The sequence below is a fragment of the Oncorhynchus kisutch genome, linkage group LG24, assembly GCF_002021735.2.
Source record: "Oncorhynchus kisutch isolate 150728-3 linkage group LG24, Okis_V2, whole genome shotgun sequence".
Lineage (NCBI taxonomy): Eukaryota > Metazoa > Chordata > Actinopteri > Salmoniformes > Salmonidae > Oncorhynchus > Oncorhynchus kisutch.
The window spans coordinates 934,029-961,605 of NC_034197.2; the positions used below are offsets into that span (position 1 = coordinate 934,029).

Here is a 27,577-nt window from a genome sequence, read left to right on the forward strand (position 1 = left end):
GAGTAATGCTTCACTTCCCTTTGATTGGGGCTTGGTGATAATTACAGTGTAATCACTAATAACAATCTCAGCTGGATATAGGCCTGTAGTGAATTACGTGATGACTTTAGGGAACTAATCAGACCATTTAAAAAGCTACTGTACTGTATGCTTGAGGCGAGAAAATAACTTGACTCACCGCGGTATGACATCCCCCTTGAGTCAATAGCCACTGTAAGCAGGCCAGGTTACCAGTGGCAGCCGCATCGTGTGCGGGGCTGGCGCCATTATTCGCCAAACCGTTGCCCGGTAAACCCACTTCTTCCACGAGGAAACGCAGGCAAGTTAGTTTTCCAGTACGGGCTGCATGGTGGACAGGTGAGGCTCCCAAAAGGTCCTTTACTCCGCTGTTCAGTACTTTCTCCGCTAATTGCACTTTCAGAGTTTGTACATCCCCCTGCCTTGCGGCAATCAGTGTCCTTTCCACCACCATAACTGCGGCTCGACAACTCCTCCGTATTTATAAACGCACCCTCTAAATGAGGTTAATCTCTATTTAACTCGAACTATTTTCTTCGCAGATAAATCATGTGTTCAGTACAGGAACATAAATGCATGTCCAGTCTTTAGAAGCCGATCCTGCTCAATTGACATATCTAAATGCATCTCTAAGTAAGCCTACTTTTTGAGAAACACAAAAAGCCTATTTCTTTTGACATGTCTTTTAATGCGCATGTATTGTCATTTTACTAGTTAACATATTGTTTTGCTTTATATCCACAGATTTGACCAAGTACCAGTCGTGTTCGTGTAATTGAGCGAATGAAGGTTATCATTATTGCGTACCGGTGATTTGTAATTGCATTGCGCACGACGATAATGTTCAACTGATGACTACCTTGTCCTCCGCTGCCTCCAAACCATAGCTCAAACACCCGCTGCAGGGATATTCCCTGGTCTTAATGTCGCCTTCTTTCTTAGATATTACTCCGCTTTGAGAACGTTATCGAAGTTGTAGCCCATTGAATTAGCCACGGAGAATATTGCGCACGGCTGTCTTGGCTCATGTATCTGTGTCTGCAGATTGCGATTTGGGACTCAGCACCTGTTAAATAATCCATCAGGGGAAGATCACTCCTGCAGTAACAGGTTGGTCTCTAGAAATCGGATCAGTAGTTAAGGAGACAGTAGCCAATGTCAGGGGTGGCCAGTCCTCACGGAGAGATACTTGTTTCTCAAGGTTTTTGCACCAACCTACAGCCTTATACACTGACACTGCTAATCAAATATTAATCAGCACCTTGATTAGCAGAATCAGGTGTGTTAGAGAAAGGGTTGGTACCAAAACCTCCAAACCCCAGCTGGTCTGCAGGAGGAGACTTGACCACTTTTTAGTTTGTGATTGTGCTTTTTCAGTGGTCGATAAATAACATTGTAGCAAAACCTATCCACCCTTATAAGCAGTGCTTTGGTAAAATCACTTGGGAAGCCAAGCCAAAAAAAAAGCCATATTACAATTTATGGGGCATTGATAATTTGATTGTTTGCTGTATAACCTGTTAGTTAATATGCCTTGCGACCGTGATAAGGTCGAGACACAGCGGTAGAATAAGTTCAACCACACCTTTATTCATCACAAAACCAGAGAGGAACCTCTTGTCTGGTGATTGCCACAAAACATATTGCATGTAATAAACAGTTACATGACCTACAGCATGGTCAAGCAACTATTGAGTTAATACAGAGTCAATGTGGAGGCTATATACAGGGGCTACTGGTACAGAGTCAATGTGGAGGCTATATACAGGGGCTACTGGTACAGAGTCAATGTGGAGGCTATATACAGGGGCTACCGGTACAGAGTCAATGTGGAGGCTATATACAGGGGCTACTGGTACAGAGTCAATGTGGAGGCTATATACAGGGGCTACTGGTACAGAGTTAATGTGGAGGCTATATACAGGGGCTACTGGTACAGAGTCAATGTGGAGGCTATATACAGGGGCTACTGGTACAGAGTCAATGTGGAGGCTATATACAGGGAGTACCTGTACAGAGTCAATGTGGAGGCTATATACAGGGGCTACTGGTACAGAGTCAATGTGGAGGCTATATACAGGGGCTACTGGTACAGAGTCAATGTGGAGGCTATATACAGGGGCTACTGGTACAGAGTCAATGTGGAGGCTATATACAGGGGCTACTGGTACAGAGTCAATGTGGAGGCTATATACAGGGGCTACTGGTACAGAGTCAATGTGGAGGCTTTATACAGGGGCTACTGGTACAGAGTCAATGTGGAGGCTATATACAGGGGCTACTGGTACAGAGTCAATGTGGAGGCTTTATACAGGGGCTACTGGTACAGAGTCAATGTGGAGGCTATATACAGGGGCTACTGGTACAGAGTCAATGTGGAGGCTATATACAGGGGCTACTGGTACAGAGTCAATGTGGAGGCTATATACAGGGGCTACTGGTACAGAGTCAATGTGGAGGCTATATACAGGGGCTACTGGTACAGAGTCAATGTGGAGGCTATATACAGGGGCTACTGGTACAGAGTCAATGTGGAGGCTATATACAGGGGCTACTGGTACAGAGTCAATGTGGAGGCTTTATACAGGGGCTACTGGTACAGAGTCAATGTGGAGGCTATATACAGGGGCTACTGGTACAGAGTCAATGTGGAGGCTTTATACAGGGGCTACTGGTACAGAGTCAATGTGGAGGCTATATACAGGGGCTACTGGTACAGAGTCAATGTGGAGGCTATATACAGGGGCTACTGGTACAGAGTCAATGTGGAGGCTATATACAGGGGCTACTGGTACAGAGTCAATGTGGAGGCTATATACAGAGGGTACTGGTACAGAGTCAATGTGTGGGGGCACCAGTGTCAAGGTAATTGAGGTAATATGGACATGTAGGTAGAGTTATTAAACCCTCTGTAGTGCTTTGCAGTCGGTGGCCGAGCAGTTGCCATACCAGGCAGTGATGCAACCCGTCAGGATGCTCTCGATGGTGCAGCTGTAAAACCTTTTGATGATCTGAGGACCCATGCCAAATCACAAGTCACAAAGAAAACAGGAGCTGCCTCCACTATTCCAGCACCATTTCAACTATAGGTCGACCGATATTATTTAAACCAAATTGAACATGTTTCATTATTTACTTGAGGCTAAATGGATTTTATTGATGTATTATATTAAGTTAAAATAAGTGTTCATTCAGTATTGTTGTAATTGTCATTATTACAAATAAACAAATAAAAATCGGCCGATTAATCGGTATCGCCTCTTTTGGGCCTCCAATAATCTGCGTTTGAAAAATCATAATCGGTCGACCTCTAATTTCAATATCATCAAATCACATATGTTTAGTCTAATACAGTCTAATACAGTGACAACTAAAAGATACCAAAAGTATCAGTTTAGTCCAATCAACGTAACCTAAATATGATTTGGCTGTCCATGGTTGTGATTTCTGTTTGTGCATGCGTTCGTGTAATGCCATCCTTTCTTTCATGTTGAGAAAATGATCTATGACTCCGTCATACAGTATGTTTTTAGTTTTTGTTGTCATAGACTACCTGGCTGAAATGCTTGCTTGATAGCCTAACTTCCTTTCATGGGCTACGAGGACCCAGCTAGTTTACATTAGCCTACTACAGTTAGCTAGATATTGATCTTCCATCCCCTCAGGCCAGGGGCACAACAATGTATGAATTAATGGTTGGATCAGAATCACCGTCATAATCATTGGCTTGTACAGAGAATTAAGTAAAACCCACAAGTCCAAATCCCTACATCCATCCATGGCTAATTTAGGAAAGGGACACTTTTAGCTAGCTAGCCACCAGAGGACAACAACACAATGAGATGCAAAAGTTACATTTTATTCTGTCATTTGATGTTTTGCTCCTGATGTTATTGGCGTGAAGCCAAATCCAAACTGGCTTTCCTTGACACTATTTTTGGGTGTGCCAGGGCCATTCACAGTTGAGCTCACTCAGTTTAGCTCAACGCTGATTGGGTATTATTAGCTTCCCTTGCATTCAATGCTACGGACGGCAAAAATGTAATAATATTTTTGACCAGACAGCATCATATAGAACTAGATGGGATACACATACGGAGGCAGAGGGATGCTGTTTTGCTCACTCGGATGCTTTCTCCGGTGAGATACATTGCCAAAAGTATGTGGATGCCTGCTCTTCGAACATGTCATTCCAAAATCATGGGGATTAATATGGAGTTGGTCCATCCTTTGCTGCTATAACAGCCTCCACTCTTCTGGGAAGGCTTCCACTAGATGTTGGGACATTACTGCTGGTACATGCTTCCATTCAACCACAAAAGCATTAGTGAGGTGGGGAATTGATGTTGGGCCATTAGGCCTGGCTCACAGTCGGCGTTCCAGTTCATCGCAAATGTGTTTGATGGGGTTGATGTCAGGGCTCTGTGCAGGCCTGTGCAGGCCAGTCAAGTTATTCTACACCGATCTCAACAAACCATTTCTGTATGGACCTCACTTAGTGCACGGGGGCATTGTCATGCTGAAACAGAAAAGGGCCTTCCCCAAACTGTTGCCACAAAGTTGGAAGTATAGAATGTCATTGTATGCTGTAGCTTTAAGATTTCCCTTCATTGGAACTAAGGGGCTTAGCCTGAACCTTGGAAAATAGCCCCAGACCATTCCTCCTCCACCAAACTTTACAGTTGGCACTATATTACAAGCATTTCGTTACACTGGCAATAACATCTGTTAACCAAGTGTATGTGACCAATAACATTTGATTAGATTTTTGCATTCGGGCAGGTAGCGTTCTGCTGGCATCCACCAAACCCAGTATCGTCCATTGGACTGGCAGATGGTGAAGCGTGATTCATCACTCTAGAGAACGCTTTTCCACTGCTCCAGAGTCCAATGGCGGCAAGCTTTACACCACTCCAGCCGATGCTTGGCATTGCGCATGGTGATCTTAGACTTGTGTGCAGCTGCTCAGCCATGGAAACTAATTTCATGAAACTCCTGACAAACATTTATTGTGCTTATGTTGCTTCCAGAGGCAGTTTGGAACTCGCTAGTGAGTGTTGCAACCGAGGACGATGTTTACGCGCTATGCACTTCAGCACTCGGCGGTCCTGTTCTATGATCTTGTGTGTGTGAAACCAATGTGAAATGGCTAGCTAGTTAGCCGGGTGCGCGCTAATAGCATTTCAATTGGTGACGTAACTCGCTCTGAGACCTTGAAGTAGTTGTTTCCCTTGCTCTGCAAGGACAGCAGCTTTTGTGAAGCGATGGGTAACGATGCTTCGTGGGTGTCAGTTGTTGATGTCTGCAGAGGGTCCCTGGTTCGAACCCAGGTAGGGACAAGGAGAGGGACGGAAGCTGCACTGTTACATGTAGCCTACCACTTCCCTGCTGAGCCGTTGTTACTCCAAGACGTTACCACTTCACAATAACAGAACTTACAGTTGACTGGGGCAGATCTAGCAGGCCAGAAATTTTACAAACAGACTTGTTGGAAAGGTGACATCCTATGACGTTGCCACGTTGAAAGTCACTGAGCTCCAATTTTTGTGTATAGAGATTGCATGGCTGCGTTTGTTCGAATTTATACACCTGTCAGCAATGGATGTGGCTGAAATAGCCAAATCCACTCATTTGAAGGGGTGTCCACATACTTTTGACAATGTAGTGTACATTCAGCCTATTAAATTGAAGGAAAATTATGAAACGGAGATACGAAAATGTGATAATATTCGGATTTTCTTGGTCAATTTTTTGGGGACGCCTGGCATTTTTGGGGGGACGCCTGGCTTCCCTTGACATCCATCATTACACACCACTGCTTATAAGGGGTTGTCTTTCAAAGCAGTTAGTCCTATGTATGTTTTAATTCCGAAATCCTTTTACATAAGAGAGACTTTGCATTACCCAATATAATTAGTGGTTTGCATCAGCGGACACACAGCCAGTAGGCCAGGTAGCCCGTGCTATATCAGAAAACGTTTTAAATCATTTTTGCTCATATCAAAAACCATATCTTATTGTTGATGTAGTCCAGAAACAAAATGTATGACTTGCATCATGTAAAGGGACCCTGCAATAATATTTATTGGAAGTAGGGGTGGATCAACACGTGGGAGAGTCGTGCGTTTTCTCATGCATTTGTAGGCCTTTTCAATATAAGGAGATGGCGCTGCAGTGGATAGCGGCTGTTTTACGGGGGCTCCCGACCAATTCTGAAACTTTGTGTGGGGGATTTTATTCCTTTTAACTCTGCTTTGGAAAACGCTTGTAAGTAAGCATTTCACAGCAAAGTTTACACCTGTTGTATTCGGTGCATCTCACAAATATATATATATTTGATTCTCCATAAGTTCAAACCCCCGAGCTGACAAGATAGAAATCTGTCGTTCTGCCCCTGAACAGGCATTTAACCCACTGTTCCTAGGCCGTCATTGAAAATAAGAATTTGTTCTTAACTGACTTGCCTAGTTAAATAAAGGTCAAATAAAATTGTATTTTCAACCAGCAACTATCAGGAAATAACACTGATCACATTTTTTCTCCCTTTTACACTTCTAACACTGAAACTAACAGTGTTAGTTTCATCAGCTGTTGTACAATATGATATAAAACCCAGGAACATAATTTTGACTGCATTGGGGCTTTAAGGCTATATCTTATTCACCTACCTCATCCCCGTACTGTTTTTATTTATTTACTTTTCTGCTCTTCTGCACACCAATATCTCTACCTGTACATGACCATCTGATCTTTTATCACTCCAGTGTTAATCTGCAAAATTGTAATTATTTGCCTACCTCCTCATGCCTTTTGCACACATTGTATATAGACCCCCCCTTCGTTTTCTACTGTGTTATTGACTTGTTAATTGTTTACTCCATGTGTAACTCTTTGTTGTATGCTCACACTGCTATGCTTTATCTTGGCCAGGTCGCAGTTGCAAATGAGAACTTGTTCTCAACTAGCCTACCTGGTTAAATAAAGGTGAAATAAAAAATTAAAAATTAAAAATTTTATCCAATATTGATGCATACCCAGCTAGGTTGCTTGTGTGAGCTGTGGTCCAACATATGATGATTTCCTGTCACCCTCTGGTAATGAAACATATTGCAATTTATCACAGTCAACCACGGAGAGGCATATGCAGAGGTATACTTTTTTTTTTTACCTTTATTTAACCAGGCAAGTCAGTTAAGAACAAATTCTTATTTTCAATGACAGCCTAGGAACAGTGGGTTAACTGCCTTGTTCAGGGGCAGAACGACAGATTTTTACCTTGTCAGCTCGGGGATTCGACCTTGCAACCTTTCGGTTACTAGTCCAGCGCTCTAACCACTAATTAGAGCGTTGGACTAGTAACCGCCCCAATTAACACAGGACCTTATAATCAGCAGGCTTGCATGAGTTTCGGGTTTCCATGGTAAATTGGCTAATAGACCAATAACAAAGAGTTCCAAACCTCTCTGCCAATAACAGTTCGTTTTCCGTTTCCACCTCCCCACTCAGTCTTAGCCCTAGCAAAATTATTGCTTGAGAGATGTTTTCTTGCTAAAAAGCCATTTTTTTACGATTTTAATGGAAATCTATTATAGTAAAGTACTTAACTGTTACCCCAAAATGATTTGATATTAATTTAAAAACAGCTGCATTATTGGGTCTTTAGTGAGACTTGTATGTTAGGCTGCTCTTTACCCCAAAAGCATTATTGAGGTCTTATAGTTCCTAACATTTTTATAGCCTAATATAATATTTTTAGGCTATATATGATATTCTTTCAGAGACTTGAATCATATTCGTTTTGTTTAGTTCGACTTGCAAGAATCATATAATGGATTTTAATGGAATTCCAGCGCATGATTTAACAAACGGTTTTATTTAAGCACATAAATATGAGCATTGTTGCTGCATTTGACTTCTCATGTTATCTAGTTTATCACTTTCTGCTCAAGCACACTCTGTTGGTTGGGTCTCTATGGGTTGAGCCCCGTGCTTAACTCGTACCTCATGGGACAATCTGTTGCCATAAGCCCAATTGTTATAGACACCATGCTTGCTAAGAGGAGGTGCTTATTAAATGCTCAGTGCGGTCAAAAACGTGATTTTCCCGTGTTTTCTATATATTTCCACACTACGAGTTTGGAATAATACTGTGAGATTGTGAAAATGAGGATAATGCCCTTTTAGAGTAAGAGCTGTTTGAAAATACTGCCTGAAGTTTCCGCCTGTTGGATGGAGGCTGTAAATGAGTTAACAGACCAATAAGAAAGAGTTTACAAACCTCTCTGCTAATAACAGCTACTTTTCAGTTTTCCCTTCCCCACTCAGAGCAATCCCTGACAGTCATAGCAAAATTATTGCTTGAGAAATTGATCTTTGTTAAGTGGCTGTTTTTGTAAAAAATAATATATTTTTTAAATTGAAAATAAACTTGGCAAGGTAGCCTCTTGTTACCCAGAAAGGATTTGATATTGAGATTTTTAAAAACAGCTGCATTGGACCTTTAAAACCCCATGAGGGACTGACAATTAATTGATGGCACAAATAAGGAACAATAGTTTTATTGCCAGAAATAAATGGATATGTTTTGCGCAATCGTAATTATTAGTCTAAAATGTCTAGAACACATAGGCTATAAAAAAGAGACCTAAACCTATATGCTTTATTTTATTGTTGTAGAGAACAGCTGCTGTATATAATCTACCATTTATAGCACAAACATTTCGAGTAATAAGGCTATATAGACCATATAGAGAAATGAAGCACTATAGCGCTAGACTAGTCTTTTATGGGTATTTGTTTCCATGGTCATTTTAAGCGCCCCTATTACCCCAAATGTTTGGAAATCCCGATTGAATTGGAACAGGCTTTCTAACGGATTTTCAATGTGAACGTTGAAGATGACGTCTGGGAACGCGGGGGTATTCCTTGCACGCGTCTGACGTGTGACAGTTATTCAAATTGGTTGCAATTCCATTCAGAGCCAAACTGAAGGCCCGTTGTTATGGCCATCTGCTGCTTGCCTGCGCGGGAACATTCAAATCAGGAACGCTGCTTCTCCCTGGGGAACATCAGTGACGTTTTGGTTTCCAATATAGGCCTATTTGTTTTCAACATTTTAGTAACCTATTGAAAATTGTGAAAATTAGCAATGTAGGATATTACAAATATATTTTGATGGCAATTTAAACCAAAATTATGGGTGGAAATAGCTAAATCTATAAGACAGATCAAATTAAAAAAGATAACAAAATTGACTCGAATTAAAAACAATAACATGAGCAACAAATCACTGCATATTATACCCTGCAATTAGGCCTAGGCCTATATTGTATGTTTGTGTTTTACATTCAAATGAAAACACGTATTTACATTTTTGGCTAAATATAAACATGTTATTAAATACATTTTCCAGTGTAGGTCTACTGCAGTTACCAAATTCCTTTACTAATGGCAGTGCCTCCACACAGCCTCCGCAAAGAGAGGTTGGCCCATCTGTCCAAATGTTCAGCGGGGTGGCGCGTGCCATCAATTAACCTCGGTTGAGCAAACAGCACGCGTGCAGTTGGAGGCCTATTCATTGATTCGCTTCTTAAATCAAGAGCCTCTCATATAGAACCTTAAATTTCGATTTTGAAATCAAGCTACAAATAAATGGCTTTTAAATTCGATTTTGAAATCAAATTGCAAATAAAACGGCCACCACGTGCTCTTATTTATTTTTTATTCAGAGTTAAATTGGGTGTTTATTGTCGTTTTTTTATGGTTCCATTTTCAACACTTTTCTTTTTAAACCTTTGTGACGCTCATTATTATCCCACCTCCAAGACGCCTACCGTTTTACATGCCTTTTGGCACAGTCTTGTGCGTCATCATCTAGTCTCTAAGGAGAGATTTATTCTCAGAAAAACCGATACCTTGACCAATTGGAATTTTCACATATAAAATAATCTAATGTAAATATGTTCTCAAGGAAATCACAACTAAATGTTCTTATATAATTGACAAATGGGATTTATATGCATCCCAACGCCATACTTTTCTGCAATCTACAAATGCCGCATTTATAACCCCAATCCATAGCGTACTATACATAAATAACCAGACCAGACATGAAATCTTTAATATTTCAGCATGTATGTGCGTATCAGTTTAGAGGAGTAGCTACATCATGTGAAATTGTCACAATTGAATAAGACACAAACGGCAAGAGATCACTTTATTTGGTCGTCCGGTTTGATCCTCTTGAGTACTTTAATGGTGAATTCTCTCTTGACATACAGACGCGTACTCACACACGTTGTGAAGCAATACCTAACTGTGTATATCTAACAGGTATACTGGGCGCAGACGTCAATCCAACGTCTATTCCACATTGGTTCAACGTAATTTTATTGAAATGACCCGTAAACAACATTGATTCAACCAGTGTGCCCAGTGGAATTAGTCAACCAGAAACAATGGGTTTTTGTTCTCTATATGGGGTTTAAAATGACAAGGTAACACTGCAATCTACATTCATGTGGTCCTCTGTAGCTCAGTTGGTTTAGGTTGGTGCTATGTCAGGATGGCAGATTTGATTCCCGGGACCGCGTGACTGTAAGCCGCTTTTTGGCATATATATATATATATATATTATTCATAAAGACTAGTCAATTCACTTGAAGATCCATAAAGGGGCAATCTGCTGTTGCTACATCCATTTGTGGACTTGTGAATAAATGATATGTATGCCTACCTATTGATTTTTGAAAAATATTACTTATAAATGCGCTGAGCTTAGTTCAATCATCATAACCCAAAATATACGCTTGTTTTACTCCAATGTTGTAAACAAAGTACATTTAAACAAACACCATGTAGCCTAAAACCATGGTTAAAACTATATGAGTGCCGCTTTAATGAAACATTTGATTAACCTCTTTTCCAAATAACTATGGGGTTTATAAACAGTTTATCTGACAGTTTTCCAATTATTTAAAAACAGTTAGTGAGTAAATGATTCATGCATATTTTTTTACAGATCAATTATAAATATATATATATATATATATATATATTAATTACATCTTAATGCAATCTCAACTTCCAGTTAAAATAATCTGCATAATGTGTTGTAAACTCCTTGTAGACCTAACTCTTATTTCCTCATATTTTTTGTACTAATAATGCATGTCTTTGACATATTACCATTTCATAAAGCAAAACTATCTGAGCTGTTTATTGAGATACCACATATTACGATACTACTTTAATGCATTTACAAATGTACTGATAAATGCTAATGACATTAATGTTTCTATGGTGCAACATAATGGACCTGCTCTGCCAATTCGAGAGTGCTCCAAATAATGAACAGTTCACACATTCGTTCAAGGAAAGCGTGTTAGTCTTTCCCAAAACACAGACAACATGTTCTGATAATACTATTTCTGATATTATTGATGATTACATACCAGAAATCGGCCTCCTTGCTTTGATGGAGCTTCGATGGAGCAGGAGCGTGGCGTTGCGCGTGGATGGCTGGAACAGTGGATTGTATTGAGCGCCCTTTTAGCGCACGAGGCTGGTGAACCAGTGTGGCTGGGGTGCTCTTTGTGGGCGGAGGCGATTGGTCCACCTCTTCTAAGGCTTGACTAAGCCCTCAGCATCAAAGCTTAATATCTGGAATATAGCCTAACCGTATGCATATTACCATATCAAAACATAAAACATGTTTTATGATTTGTTTCATGTTAAACATATTTAACATTAATGTTAAACATACATATCGATGGATTATTTTACAAAATGAGCTCAATATAGTTTATTAAACCAGTTCTTTCCTTCTCACACTATTTTCAGTAAAATAATGTTATAAGGTAGACCTTCTTTTAAAGATGTGATGGCTATCACTAATATGATCATATCGTTGGATGCCCATAACATTGAGCATTGTATTTAGTTTCAGTAGGCTATAGGTCTAATATAACAATATAATGCAACATTATCAAATAGAAAGATACCTCACCCTTCATGAACTATTTGATGGTCCAATTTCCTTCAAATTCTCCATAATTCATTAGATGAACCGGAGGGCCATCTGTCCTTTTGTTCCTCAGGCTCGTGTCGTTCTCGTGCCCCCCATATCTACAGGGGCCGCACAATGAAGACCCCTCAATGCACATATGAAATCGTGCATTCAAAAAACGCGCCATCGAGCCGTCTGTCCAATAACATCGACTATGTCTGATTGCAGCTTAGCCCACTTGTAATTCTGTATAGCGAAAGACAATGTCCAATACATAGGATTGAAATATGAAATACTGCATGATCTCTTTCATTTCAGTTATAGAAGCATAGGCTATAAAAAGGCCATAGGAGTAAAATTGTAGTTATTACTACCTAGAATAATGCAGACTACGGTGATCTCGTGTCTGATACAGGCTGGTGCGTCAGAGAGACTGCTGTTGGAAGAAATTAGGAATACAGTTTGAGTCTAATGTGACGCCATACAGCCATTCGACATGGTTTAAGGGAAAACTCAAGTTGAGGCACCAGATGTGTACCTTTTTTAGCTTGGATTTTGGCTTGGGTATTTACATTTCATGTCATTGATGAAGTTCATAGGCGCTTACAATCTGTCCACGCTTGGGGACTAAAGGGTGCCTTGGCCTATACTATTACATGATTTAGAAGTGAACGTTGTTAGACTTGATGGTGACATGTAAGCCAAACATATTATCCATGAATCCACAATACAACCTTTTGACTTGTTTTTCTAAGTCTCGTTAGCATGCGTAGCATTCATAGCATTCATTCTATGTTTTCAGGTAGTTCGGTGGCCTACAAACTACAAAGAATGTAAAGTTGTCATAAAGGCTAAATGGTAAAAAAAATACGGAGACAGTCTTTTGGGTTTGTTACATTCATCTTGTAGGTTATTGTGTGTGTCAAAAACACACTTGCGCAACCAACTGGTGCCCGAGTTACCCGGCTCGTGCAGTTCTCGTGACATTAATTACGTAGACAATACGACCCTTCATTTGGTGCTCAATCATTCAATTCAGATACATTTAGTCTATGGACAACTGTAGAATAGATACGAACGAGTTAAATTGGAGTTTTAAAATTGTCCTCACCTACACTGACCATAGATTTCTGAAGAACCTCCGATCAGTTAGACTACAGTCAGTTCAATTAGGAATCGTTGTTTCAGGAGGTCACTCGAATTCGTTTATTGTTTTTTCATGGCACAATCCAAAACAAAAAATATTTAGACAAATTATGATTTGATCAGTCTACACATGAGATATTACAGTGTCACCCACTCTCGTCTCATATTTTATTCAGCATTGCAGTTGATAAAATGTTTGATTTTGTTATTAAATAAACATGTCTATACAGTAATACATTAGTCACGTGTCGCTTTGTTGTTCCCCTGTGGACTCGAAATGATGCGGAAGCTTTGTGGCCAGGAGACGCGTCACCTGGTCGTATTGACTCGAGTCCTTCGCTACAGTGTAAAAATGTTACTATATGTTTGCGCTTCTAAGAGGCAGACGCTTCATGAAAATGACGTTGGTTTATGCTTGGCAAGCTGTTTTATAAATTCTTATACCAGTTTCTTGTTGCAAGCTCAAACACCTCCAGAGGCATATTCTGATTGACATTGCACTCACAAAAACAGATGGTAAATATATGATGCACCACAAAGGGCAGTGTAACATTGTACACACCAGATCTGGCTTGTTTAGGGTGTAATTGACTTAAATGCTATATAAAATGTACTTGATTGAGATTTATCATCTGATAATTAGTGTAAAAAGCATTTCACTAAACTACAGTATTGTAATTTCTACAATCTAATGAAACTCTGATAATTATGTATGAAGAGGAACTAGTTTGTACAGATCCAGAGGACTATACATTTCGATCAAAGCAATGCAGTTATATTGTAAAGTACCCAGATTTACACAGGATGAATTACTTTATGGTTGTTTGGGTTTACAGGATTCCACAATACTGATCATTTATAATACAACTACTCCATTTTTCCCTATAAAGAGAAAAACATACCATGTCTCAGTCCATTTGAACTTCGTTTTTTGACCATTGTCTTTCCTAGAGAGGCTACACAGACAAACACGTATACTCTTAAGGTTTGCAGTGCCATGTATCGACAATTTCTTGACAGTGACCATTCAAGTTGGCCTGAAATAAATTTTAACTATTATGATGCCTAGTATGATAGGGGAGACTTCTGTCAATGCTTCACCACTAAAACATTTAACAGTAATGAAGTTTGGTACTTCATTTCTTCCTATAGGAGTTGGACTTTTTTAAACCACTGTAAGATGAAATGGAACATTTACTAAATCAAAATGCATATGTCTCATTAATAAATACTTTTAAAGAAAGCTAAAGTCAGCTAAAGACTTACAGAAATCTCTGTTACATGCGAACATCTCTGTTGACGAGTCTACGATTGTCACGTTCGTTGAATGGAGGAGACCAAGGCGCAGCGTGATGTGAATACATTCTTCTATTTATTAACAAAGAAACACTAAACAAACTATACAAAACGAACGTGACGCTATAAATATATATATATATATATATATATATATATATAACAAGTGCAGACACAGGCAACTAACCATAGACAATAACCCACGAAATACCCAAGGAATATGGCTGTCTAAATATGGTTCCCAATCAGAGACAACGATAAACCGCTGCCTCTAATTGAGAACCAATCTAGGCAACCATAGACATACATAACGCCCATAGACATACAAAACCCCTAGACAGGAACAAAAAACACATACATCACCCTTGTCACACCCTGACCTAACCAAAATAATAAAGAAAACAAAGAATACTAAGGTCAAGGCGTGACAACGATACATAAAACACTAAACAAGAATGGTGTTCATGGGAGGACACCACAGAAAAAGCCACTGCTGTCCAAAAAAAAAACATTGCTGCATGTCTGAAGTACTCAAAAAGAGCACCTGAATGTTCCACAGTGCTACTGGCAAAATATTCTGTGGACAGATTCAACTAAAGTTGAGTTGTTTGGAAAGAATGCACAACACTGTGTGGAGAAAAATAGGCACAGCACACCAACATCAAAACCTCATCCCAACTGTAAAGTATGGTGGAGGGAACATCGTGGAGCATTGGGGCTGTTTTGCTGCTTCAGGGCCTGGACAGCTTGTTCATCGACGGAAAAATGTATTCCCATGTTTATCAAGACATTTTGCAGAAGAATGTAAGGCTATCTGTCCGCCAATTGAAACTCAACCGAAGTTGGGTGTTGCAACAGGACGACCCAAAACACAGAGGTAAATCAACAACAGAATGGCTTCAACAGAAGAAAATATGCCTACTGGAATGGCCCACACAGAGTCCTGACCTCAACCTGATTGAGATGCTGTGGCATGACCTCAAGAGAGCGGTTCACACCAGACATCCTAAGAATATTGTTGAACTGAAACAGTTTTGTAAAGAGGAATGGTCCAAAATTCCTTCTGACCATTGTACAGGTCTGATCCGCAACAAAATAAAAAGTTTGGTTGAGGTTATTGCTGCCAAAAGAGGGCCAACCAGTTATTCAATACTTATACTTTTCCCACCCTGCACTGTGAATGTTTACACAGTGTGTTCAATAAAGACATGAAAACATATTATTGTTTGTGTGTGATTAGTTTAATAAGCACACTCTGTGTTTGTCTATTGTTGTGACTTAGATGAAGATTAGATCAAATTTGATGACCAATTTATGCAGAAATCCAGGTAATTCCAAAGGGTTCACATACTTTTTTCTTGCCACTGTATAGCCTACATTAATGTGATTTAGACCTGTGCAATTCATTGAACACTGAATGTCAGTGAATGGACATTTGTCATTCCAAAGGGCTGAACCATTACAAAAACAGTCATTTTTAAAACACATGCCTTATGTCTTCTTAGTCACTGATGCAGATGGTCTCTTGCTCCTTGGTTACACATCTTTAGCATATGCTTTTTATTTCCTTATTTTTGTAAATACAAACACTAAGGTAGAAAATGGCAGCACTTCGTCTTGTGCTTCCACAAATAATTATGTAGAACCTTGTCTATAATATAAAGTATGGACAAAGTTCCACATGATTTATGAGTAATATCAGCAATAAAATGTTAATTATCAAGTTGTGATCAGGTTTAGGGAACATGATAAAATCCATTTAAAGCTACACATTTAATTCAAATAAAATGTGCTTTACCGTGTTAAATTGATTGTATTCCATTACTGTGCATTTACTTGAACAAATTATATTTGCTTGACAAAAAGAAAATAAGTAAACTGTTTAGCTAACATGTTTCATTCATGTGGAACCGATGTACACATTTGAATTAAGTCAATTCAAATAATTTTTTCAGTGTAATATTCAACAAATAGCATTGGTTTTTCCCATAGGAAAACGGCGGCACGAGAGCAGCAACACAGATGAATAAATAACAGAACACATGGGAAAATTGAGCTTATAATGTGATCAATGGAAAATAGCCTACATGAAAGTAAGAGTAAACATTGTTTCCAGTTGAGGTTCGTTACAAGTCAAGTGTCCTGGCTTCGCATCAGTTAAAAAGATGGACGAGTGACTGAAGTGACCGACTGGAAACTATGTGGGAGAGCCGGGCAGATCAGATCAAGCAAATTGCATGACATATCCTGCGTGTTTAGGATTGGACAAAACAGACGAAAAGGAGCTTCATGTCAAATAAAATGTCCATTAGTCTCGACTCATATTTTCGACTAAAATGTAAAGTCATTTGTAATAGTTATCGTTTTTCCCCCCCAGGGCATCTCGTTATCATCATAGTTTTTGTCAGGGAAAATAGGTAATTGCAAAGTATTTTTCGTCATAGTTATTGTTGACGAAATGAACACAAACCCAATGAATATCCCTTTGAGCACAGTCAAGTTAATAATTAAGCATTGGATGGTGTATCATACCACTCAGACCCTACACAAATCCAGATGTCCTTCCTAACTGAGCTGCCAGAGGAAGGAAACCGTTCAATGGCTTAGATGGGAGAAAAATTTCTTGGTCACTACACAAAACTCGTGTGAGTAAAAAGGAGGCCTGTACTGAAAAAACAACATTCCAAAACATGCATCCTGTTTGTAAAACTGTTACTGAAGAAAAAAGAACACCAAAGGAATTGACTTTTTGGCCTAGGTTTGAGGCAAATCCTATCACTAACACCCTGCATATTTTCAATCATGGTGGTGGCTGCATTATGTTATGAGTGCTTGTCAAGGGCAGGGTCTGGGGAGTTTTTCATGATCAAAAGAAACAGGATGGTCAGATGGAACTAAATGTAGTAGATGAGGATCTGTGAAACTCACTACATAGCCTGAAGTGTCCCCACTTGCACTCCTGAAAGGCTGGCTTTTTGGTGGAGAGATAGGGTCACTCTTTAGGAGGGAAGTCACGTGTTTGCAAGCCAGAAGTCAGGATTTTGAGCCTCGTTAAGAGCCGAATCAGGAGAAAGCTGTACTCATTAAGCAAGCAGTTTGATGTCCTTTAGTACTGTGACCCGGATCTGCATTTGCACATAGCTCAATTCTGTGGTTGCTGTGGAGTGAGATGGGGGATGAAGGTATCATATGGGGATTTGTGAAACTCACTTCTCAACCTAAATCAAATGTTATTTGTCACATGCGCCAAATAGAACAGGTAAATACAACCGTACAGTGAAATGCTGAATACAACAGGTGTAGTAGACCTTACAGTGAAATGCTGAATACAACAGGTGTAGTAGACCATACAGTGAAATGCTGAATACAACAGGTGTAGTAGACCTTAGTGAAATGCTGAATACAACAGGTGTAGTAGACCTTACAGTGAAATGCTTACTTTCAAGCCCTTAACCAAAAATTAAGTTTTAAGAAAAAAAGGAAGAAAAGTCACAAATAATTAAAGAGCAGCAATAAAATAACAATAGCGAGGCTATATGCAGGGGATAGAGGTACAGAGTCAATGTGCGGGGGCACCGGTTAATAGAGGTAATTTAGGTAATATGTACATGTAGTTAGAGTTATTAAAGTGACTTATGCATAGATAATAGCAGATAGTAGCAGCAGCGTAAAAGGGGGGGAATGCAGATAGTTTGGGTAGCCATTTAATTAGATGTTCAGTAGCCTTATGGATTGGGGGTAGAAGCTGTTTAGAATCCTCTTGGACCTAGACTTGGCGCTCCGGGTATCGCTTGCTGTGTGGTAGCAGAGAGTCTTTGACAATTTTTAGGGCCTTCCTCTGACATCGCCTGGTATAGAGATCCTGGATGGCAGGAAGCTTGGCCCCGGTGATGTACTGGGCCATACACACTACCCTCTGTAGTGCCTTGCGGTCAGAGGTCGAGCAGTCACCATACCAGGCAGTGATGCAACCATGCTCTCGATGTTGCAGCTGTAGAACCTTTTGAGGATCTAAGGACCCATGCCAAATCTATTCAGTCTGCTGAGGGGGAATAGGTTTCGTCATGCACTCTTCACGACTGTCTTGGTGTGCTTGGTCCATGTTAGTTTGTTGGTGATGTGGACGCCAAGGAACTTGAAGCTCAAAACCTGCTCTACTACAGCCCCTTCAATGAGAATGGGGGCGTGCTCGGTGCTCCTTTTCCTGCAGTCCACAATCAGCTCCCTAGACTTGATCACATTGAGGGAGAGGTTGTTGTCCTGGCACCACACCACCAGGTCTCTGACCTCTTTCCTATTTGTTGTCTCATCATTGTCGGTGATCAGACCTACCACTGTTGTGCCATCAGCAAACTTATTGATGGTGTTTGGCTACGCAGTCATGGGTTAACAAGGAGTACAGGAGGGGACTAAGCATGCAGCCCTGAGGGGCCCCCGTGTTGAGTATCAGTAGGCAGATTACTCAAAAGTCATGTTAACACCTTACTCTGCTTATCTGAATCGGCGTACGGTCAAAATCGGAGTAAGCATATGCCGATTAAAACATCTGGTTTTCTGAGCAATCTTTAGAATTATTAGGGTATGTAAACACCTTAGTGGGCGTTTCAGCAATGTATTTGATCTGCGCATGTGCCAGCACCAGCCGAGTGAGCCTCCCTCTTCAGGGCGAGTGAAGTCATTTCAGAACAACTGAATGTATGTGTCTTAGAAGTAGTTTTCACATTAAAACGTTATATGTCCCATCTCAGAATCAAATATGCTTCCCAAAAGTAACATGGTCGCTGTTCATTTTGAGGTTTTCTGCACTTACCAGAGTGCCATCAGGTAGACCGGTTTCAGATGTGTCCGTAAACAGGATTATTAGGGAATGTATCATTCTTGTAAAGCTTGTAAATCATTATTGTGTGCATGTAACAGTACTCATTGGCTGGTCATCACGAGGGTGTTGGATATAGATAAGTACTCCATCGTTCTGCTAAAGACCTATAGGGAGGGTAGCCTATGACTCTATATGCCACTAGAAAGGCAATCAATATCCGTTATGGACAACAATGAATCCATCATAGCACTATAGTTAATTTATGCTAGCAAATACAGTTTTGATGTAGGCCTATACATATTTAACATCTGGATCCATTTAATATTGGAATATTTACATTTCATGATGGCAAATCCATGGCATTCTTATAATATTCAAATAACTGCTAGTCTACCCCAAATAGAAGCTTGATGTTCAATTTTATGCTTCACTGAATTTTCACTTGACCCCCCATCTGTCTTGAAAGGTTGGCTCGTGTCAGTCTCATGCCGTTTTCATAACGAGTTCAATGAGGGGGTGCACTGCGTCTGCGAACCCGTTCAAACCCAGATTCTCACCATTTATGATGCATAGCATGATCTTATTTAGAACATAATAGGCCAATAGAACAAAATTCGAATATTTTCATTGTGTAATCCTGTACCACATTGACGTGAATTAGATAATGAAAATATGCCAATTTCATAAATATTGAATATGGTTAAATTAAATAGTTTAGATCTTCAATGTGCAAAATAGTCATTTGATGCTCTTAACTGGAAAAGGTTTGGTTTATTGCACTGAGACTACTGCCATACTGAAATAGATGCACTAGCCTACATCGCGTTAACAAACATGGATGTCTCATGTAGCCTATATCCTGATGCACACAGACATTATCCCAGCTAAAAGGAACACTTGTCTGTTCTATAACTGCTGTGTCACCCCTCATACAGCGCATCCATGATGCACAGCATCTCCGATACAGTGGCCAACAAAAACATGATAATTTCCTCCACATTTTGAGGTATTCCCCAACAAAGGACCACTGTCCATTCAGCTTGCACAGATGGGATACCCACGCCAAATTATGGACAAAGAGGCCCTCCAGGAAAGCCCTCCAGGATTTTGTGTTTGATATCGAAAGCCCTGTTCCCAAACTGGACTTCATGGCAGTTAATTTGGGTAAAAATGTGTAGGCCTACCCATTTCTGGCTATTTTTTTAATTGAACCTTTATTTAACTAGGCAATTTAGTTAAGATCACATTCTTATTTACCATGATGGCCTACGGGGGCTGGGATTAAAAAATAAATATATGTACACTACCCGTCAAAAGTTTGAGAACACCTACTCATTCAAGGCTTTTCTTTATTTGTACTATTTTCTACATTGTAGAATAGTAGTGAAGACATCACAACTATGAAATAACACATATGGAATCATGTAGTGACCAAAAAAGTGTTAAACAAATAAAAAATATATTTTATATTTGAGATTCTTCAAATAGCCACCCTTTACCTTGATGACAGCTTTGCACAGTCTTGGCATTCTCTTAACCAGCTTCATGAGGTAGTCACTTGGAATGCATTTCAATTAGCAGGTGTGCCTTGTTTAATAAAGTACAATTTTGGAATTTCTTTCCTTCTTAATGCATTTGAGCCAGTCAGTTGTGTTGTGACAAGGTATGGGGGTATACAGAAGAAACCAACTCCATATAATGGCAAGAACAGCTCAAACAAGCAGAGATAAATGACAGTTCATCGTTACTTTAAGACATCAAGTTCAGTCAATACGGAATATTTCAAGAACTTTGAAAGTTTCTTCAAGTGCAGTCGCAAATACCATCAAGCGCTATGATGAAACTGGTTCTCATGAGGACTGCCATAGGAATGGAAGACCCAGAGTTACCTCTGCTGCAGAGGATCAGTTCATTAGAGTTACCAGCCTCAGAAACTTCAGCCCAAATAAATGCTTCAGAGTTCAAGTAACAGACACAGAGAAGAGAACAGAGAAGACTGTGTGAATCAGGCCGTCATGGTCAAATAGCTGGGAAAAAACACTACTAAAGGACACCAATAGGAAGAAGAGACTTGCTTGGGCCAAGAAACACATGCAATGGACATTAGACCAGTGGACATTTGTCCTTTGGTCTGGAGTCCAAATTGGAGATTTTTGGTTCCAACCGTCAAGTCTTTGTGATACGCGGTGTGGGTGAACGGATGATCTCTGCATGTGTATTTCCCACCGTAAAGCATGGAGGAGGTGGTGTAATGGTGTGGGGGTGCTTTGCTGGTGACACTTTCTGTGATTTATTTTTAATTCAAGGCACATTTAACCAGTATGGCTACCACAGCATTCTGCAGTGATACGCCATCCCATCTAGTTTTGACTTAATGGGAACTTCAATTGTTTTTCAAAAGGACAATGACCCAACACACCTCCAGGCTGTGTAAGGGCTATTTTACCAAGAAGGAGAGTGATGGAGTGTTGCATCAGATGACATACATCCATAATCCCCTGACCTCAACCATATTGAGATGGTTTGGAATGAGTTGGACCGTAGAGTGAAGGAAAAGCAGCTAACAAGTGCTCAGCATATGTGGGAACTCCTTCAAGACTGTTGGAAAAGCATTCCAGGTGAAGCTGGTTGAGAGAATGCCAAGAGTGCGCAAAGCTGTCATCAAGGCAAAGGGTAGCTATTTGAAGAATCTCAAATATATTTTGATTTGTTTAACACTTTTTTGATTACTACATGATTCCATATGTGTTATTTCATAGTTTTGATGTACTCACTATTATTCTACAATGTCGAAAATTTTAAAAGTAAAGAAAAACCCTTGAATGAGTAGGTGTTCTAAAACTTTTGACGGGTAGTGTGTGTGTGTGTGTGTGTGTGTGTGTATACAGGGGGGCAAAAAAGTATTTAGTCAGCCACCAATTGTGCATGTTCTCCCACTTAAAAAGATGAGAGGCCTGTAATTTTCATCATAGGTACACTTCAACTATGACAGACTAAATGAGAAAAAAATCCAGAAAATCACATTGTAGGATTTTTAATGAATTTATTTGCAAATTATGGTAGAAAATAAGTATTTGGTCAATAACAAAAGTTTATCTCAATACTTTGTTATATACCCTTTGTTGGCAATGACAGAGGTCAAACATTTTCTGTAAGTTTTCACACACTATTGCTGGTATTTTGGCCCATTCCTCCATGCAGATCTCCTCTAGTGCAGTGATGTTTTGGGGCTGTTGCTGGGCAACACGGACTTTCAACTCCCTCCAAAGATTTTCTATGGGGTTGAGATCTGGAGACTGGCTAGGCCACTCCAGGACCTTGAAATGCTTCTTACGAAGCCACTCCTTCGTTGCCCGGGCGGTGTGTTTGGGATCATTGTCATGCTGAAAGACCCAGCCACGTTTCATCTTCAATGCCCTTGCTGATGGAACGAGGTTATCACTCAAAATCTCACGATACATGGCCGCATTCATTCTTTCCTTTACACGGATCAGTCGTCCTGGTCCCTTTGCAGAAAAACAGCCCCAAAGCGTGATGTTTCCACCCCCATGCTTCACAGTAGGTATGGTGTTCTTTGGATGCAACTCAGCATTCTTTGTCCTCCAAACACGACGAGTTGAGTTGTTACCAAAAAGTTTTATTTTGGTTTCATCTGACCATATGACATTCTCCCAATCTTCTTCTGGATCATCCAAATGCTCTCTAGCAAACTTCAGACAGGCCTGAACATGTACTGGCTTAAGCAGGGGGACACGTCTGGCACTGCAGGATTTGAGTCCCTTGCGGCGTAGTGTGTTACTGATGGTAAGCTTTGTTACTTTGGTCCCAGCTTTCTGCAGGTCATTCACTAGGTCCCCCCGTGTGGTTCTGGGATTTTTGCTCACCGTTCTTGTGATCATTTTGACCACACGGGGTGAGATCTTGCGTGGATCCCCAGATCAAGCAAGATTATCAGTGGTCTTGTATGTCTTCCATTTCCTAATAATTGCTCCCACAGTTGATTTCTTCAAACCAAGCTGCTTACCTATTGCAGGTCCACAATTTTGTTTCTGGTGTCCTTTGACAGCTCTTTGGTCTTGGCCATAGTGGAGTTTGGGGTGTGACTGTTTGAGGTTGTGGACAGGTGTCTTTTATACTGATAACAAGTTCAAACAGGTGGAATTAATACAGGTAACGAGTGGAGGACAGAGGAGCCTCTTAAAGAAGAAGTTACAGGTCTGTGAGAGCCAGAAATCTTGCTTTTTTGTAGGTGACCAAATATTTATTTTCCACCATAATTTGCAAATAAATTCATAAAAAATCCTACAATGTGATTTTCTGGATTTCTTTTCCTCATTTTGTCTGTCATAGTTGAAGTGTACCTATAATGAAAATTACAGGCCTCTCTCACCTTTTTAAGTGGGAGAACTTGCACAATTGGTGGCTGACTAAATACTTTTTTGCCCCACTGTGTGTGTGTATATATATATATCTTGTTGTGATGTGTGTTTTGTCCTATATATAGCACCCTTACCTGCCGATCGATAAATGATGTCTCCATAATCTAGCATGGGTAGGATGGTCATCTGAATCAGGGTTAATTTGGCAGCTGGGGTGAAAGAGGAGCGAATACCATGCCCCAGGACTACCTGACATGATGACTCCTTGCTATCCCCAGTCCACCTGACCATGCTGCTGCTCCAGTTTCAACTGTTCTGCCGTATTATTATTCGACCATTCTGGTCATTTATGAACATTTGAACATCTTGGCCATGTTCTGTTATAATCTCCACCCGGCACAGCCAGAAGAGGTCTGGCCACCCCACATAACCTGGTTCCTCTCTAGGTTTCTTCCTAGGTTTTGGCCTTTCTAGGGAGTTTTTCCTAGCCACCGTGCTTCTACACCTGCATTGCTTGCTGTTTGGAGTTTTAGGCTGGGTTTCTGTACAGCACTTTGAAATATCAGCTGATGTACGAAGGGCTATATAAATACATTTGATTTGATTTGAATACGATAGAGGAAACAAAGTCTAGATTTAACTTTAGTCTGCAGCTTTGATGTCTGCTGAGAGAAGGACAGTGTTCCATCTGGCCATACAGTGTACCGTCTAGTGCCCTAGCTGTCTCACAAAGAGACTACAAGCAAGGGCAGCTTGCAACAGTGTAAGCCTATATGATAACTTCCATCTCCCTTACACTATAAATGTAGCTAAGGATGCAAAATATATTTACAAAGCACATGGATGGTACAAGGTCACCTCGATAAGCAATATTGAATAACCAATGCATAAATGGTTTGGAGAGACTTTTTTATTTTCATTTAGCCTAATAAATTGTGTAGCTTAATGTAATCTAGAAGTAATGGACAAAGTATAGGACATATACTTTCGCACAGTACATTGTAGCATATAGGCTGCAATTGACTGTTAAGAAGCCTTCACAAGCCTGTTCAGAAGGTTTGACAAGCCAATGCAGTGCCACCAGCATTTAACAATCCAAAACCAGGTGTATTATGTCACATATTGACTGTCAGAGTTAATGCCTAACCTTAAGAATTTGGAATGAATGCCTGCACTTAACCCTAACCTTAAAAATTGGGGGTTAATGCCTAAACTTAACCTTAAACACTTGAAATTTGACGTTTTGAACTTCCAATTCTGGTGCAAAACTGTTAGAGATGACATTGTAAACCACTGTCCCTACCCCCACTCACCATCATGCAGATGGAATATAGGCTACTGACGCCAAATATGTTTGAAAAAACACGCAGACAGGTGACGGGAGCACAAATCAAGAACATGGGTAAGCAATGGGACACGGAACAAGTGCAGCGCAATGGCAGAGACGTGGGGGATGGGCGTGCAACAGACTCCCATCTGTTGCGCATCCATGGCGCGTGCCGAGCGCGTGAGTTTAACAGCGGCTCATAGCTGCACAGAGCAAATGAGAGCACTCTATTGACAAAGACTTACATAAAATACAAAATGTATAAATACAACTTCTGCATTTTGGTTCATATAGTGATACATGAAAAGTCCATCTGAGTAGGCTAACACAATGGTGTTTATTTGGAAATAAATCTCCTGTCATGCATTGAAATATCAACAGAATGTAGGCTATTTGACATAAATAATTCATACAATCTACATTTCATTATTTTATAAACATCTATGGTTCCACTGCATTGCTGCCCCCTCCCCCCCCCAATTTAAGAAGGGTCTTGGCCACAGGTGAATGTCCTTGTTCAGATAGACTGCATTGAAAACATGTTGATTAGGACAAGCAAATGTTAATCCATACATAGCGTGGCTTGGGGATCGGGTTTTCAACATTTTGGAATCGCTTACTATTTTAGAACGTTTGTCTGGCTACATTTGCCTGAGTCCTAACTCTGAATCAAGACTGAAGAAAACAAACCTAGACCATAATCTACATTTGAATAGAAGCATGATTATAAGAACTATTAATACAACTTGTTTGGTTGTAAGACTTCCCCCCCAAGTTCATTATGTTCCAGTAGCCCACTGAAAATAAAGCTGTCAATAGCCTACGTCTTGTTTATCTAATAAATACAACCGAATAAACCTTAATGCTGTTTATTAAACATGATGTTATCATACTTTACAGTTTTAGCTTTAAAATTGAATTTCAGGATAGTTTAGGATCCCACGTCTTATATAAGCATTTAGGTTATATGCAAGGATAGAGATGGTGCACATGAATGAATGGAACTTTAAATATCTTTATTGGTATTGCACAACATGCAATACCACCAGTGAGACATGCCAGTTGTGGAAGCCAAATGTCAACCCTATATCCCCACAGGCCAGATGGTCAAGTCGAGTGCATGTGTTGCTGTCCCAAAGGCATAGTCCCCTGCGTCAAGACTCCAAGACAATGGATGGAGGTCCCCCCCCTCGACGCGCGAAACTCGCATAAATACAGCGCTCTCCCTCGGCTCAGCACACAGCAGCTCACCGCCTCGCAAAGAGCACATCGCCTCTCTCCTGAAAGCACAACTTCTAGCTAAAGACATGACTCCAAGAATCACTCCTGAGACTACCCAGCTTGTCCCCTCAAGGTCCACGGTGGCCCAGAGGAAAGAAGCGAACGAACTGAGAAAGGTAAGAGAAACTAAGAGTCAAATGTGTTTATCACCAACTCACTATACTGTAGCTTTCGTTCAATGCTATATACACTTTTCGAGTTACTAATGGCTTTTTTATCGCTTCTTCCAGACACTAAAGCCTTTGTTGGAAAAGAAAAGGCGCGCACGCATCAACGACAGCCTCGGTCAATTGAAGACTCTAATCCTCCCTCTGGTCGGCAAAGACAACGCTCCATACTCGAAGCTTGAGAAAGCCAATATTCTGGAGATGACCGTCCGATTCCTCCGAGATCTCCCTTCATCTTCAGTCAAAAGTCAGTATTATTTCAGAAAGCTAATTCTATCATGTTGTGTATGTGTACGGTATTGTGTGAATAAGTTGTAGATTTGTCATTGGGTCATTAAACTAAACTTTCGCCAATTTTTTTCCCCCCCAGGTTCATCAGACAGCTACAAAGAAGGGTACAAAGCCTGCCTGCAGCGCGTCACCGCTCTGATCCCCAAAACGAACCTGGACAAAGACTCGTGTCAGCGGGTGAACGACTTCATCCAGCAGGCCATGTCTGCGTCCGTCGACCCAGCTTGTCAGAACTGTTGCGCTCAGAGCTCCAGGGCTTTCCCCCAGATTCAGCAGAGACTCCTGAGCCTCAAAGCCAACGTTGGCTCCAGAATCGAGAACCACTCGAACTCGCTTCCCAACCGGCCCCAGCCAGTGCCACAAGCTGTCAATGCTAACATGTGGAGACCCTGGTAGATTAGACTCCCTTAGCGAACATTGTTTTGTGATATATATATATATATAATATATATATATATATAACCGCTGTTAGATGTAGATATTAACTGGAAGAGATGAGGGAGTTATTTCACGTTTGACTAGTAATGCATTTATTTATTCACAGACAAATCAGATGAGCACAGACAAATTCTATGATCTTTGTTAGGCTAAATGCAATCCTCTTTGGGATTTCCAAGATTTGGGTTGTAGACAACACAATTGTAAAACCCCAAGGGTTATTTTGTTTGAGGTTTGCGCTATTGACTTAAGTACTTTTGGTCTGTGCAAAGGAGTAGACTGTAAACACTGTGTGTTATAGTAACGTATTATTTATTTGATGAAAACACAATTTAGTTTATGTGTCTTATGACACAAACGATTTTGTCATTGATCATAAACTTTGAATAAAAGCTCATTATAAAAAAA

The 27,577-nt window shown here is 40.3% G+C and overlaps 2 protein-coding genes across 2 annotated transcripts in view; one reads left to right on the plus strand and one right to left on the minus strand.

The window, feature by feature from the left end:
- Positions 1 to 1,220, minus strand: part of LOC109881958 (espin-like) — a 147,001-nt gene extending 145,781 nt beyond the window's left edge. The window contains exon 1 of the mRNA XM_031804181.1: positions 179 to 1,220. Within this exon, the coding sequence (XP_031660041.1) occupies positions 179 to 472 (294 nt within the window). The 5' untranslated portion in view covers positions 473 to 1,220. The remainder of the gene's footprint in view (positions 1 to 178) is intronic.
- Positions 250 to 27,577, plus strand: LOC109881957 (transcription factor HES-2). Its single transcript, XM_020474054.2, has 4 exons — positions 250 to 357; positions 26,091 to 26,389; positions 26,504 to 26,687; positions 26,811 to 27,577. Exons 2-4 carry the CDS (start codon positions 26,300 to 26,302, stop codon positions 27,125 to 27,127), a joined length of 591 nt encoding a protein of 196 aa, XP_020329643.2. The 5' UTR covers positions 250 to 357; positions 26,091 to 26,299; the 3' UTR covers positions 27,128 to 27,577.

What these genes read in the sequence shown, in the direction of transcription:
- LOC109881957 (XM_020474054.2), top strand. Translation starts at nt 26,300, where the DNA reads ATGACTCCAAGAATCACTCCTGAGACTACCCAGCTTGTCCCCTCAAGG. An exon ending in AAGCGAACGAACTGAGAAAG is followed by an intron (nt 26,390 to 26,503) that starts GTAAGAGAAACT and finishes CGCTTCTTCCAG; the next exon opens with ACACTAAAGCCTTTGTTGGA. An exon ending in CCCTTCATCTTCAGTCAAAA is followed by an intron (nt 26,688 to 26,810) that starts GTCAGTATTATT and finishes TTTCCCCCCCAG; the next exon opens with GTTCATCAGACAGCTACAAA.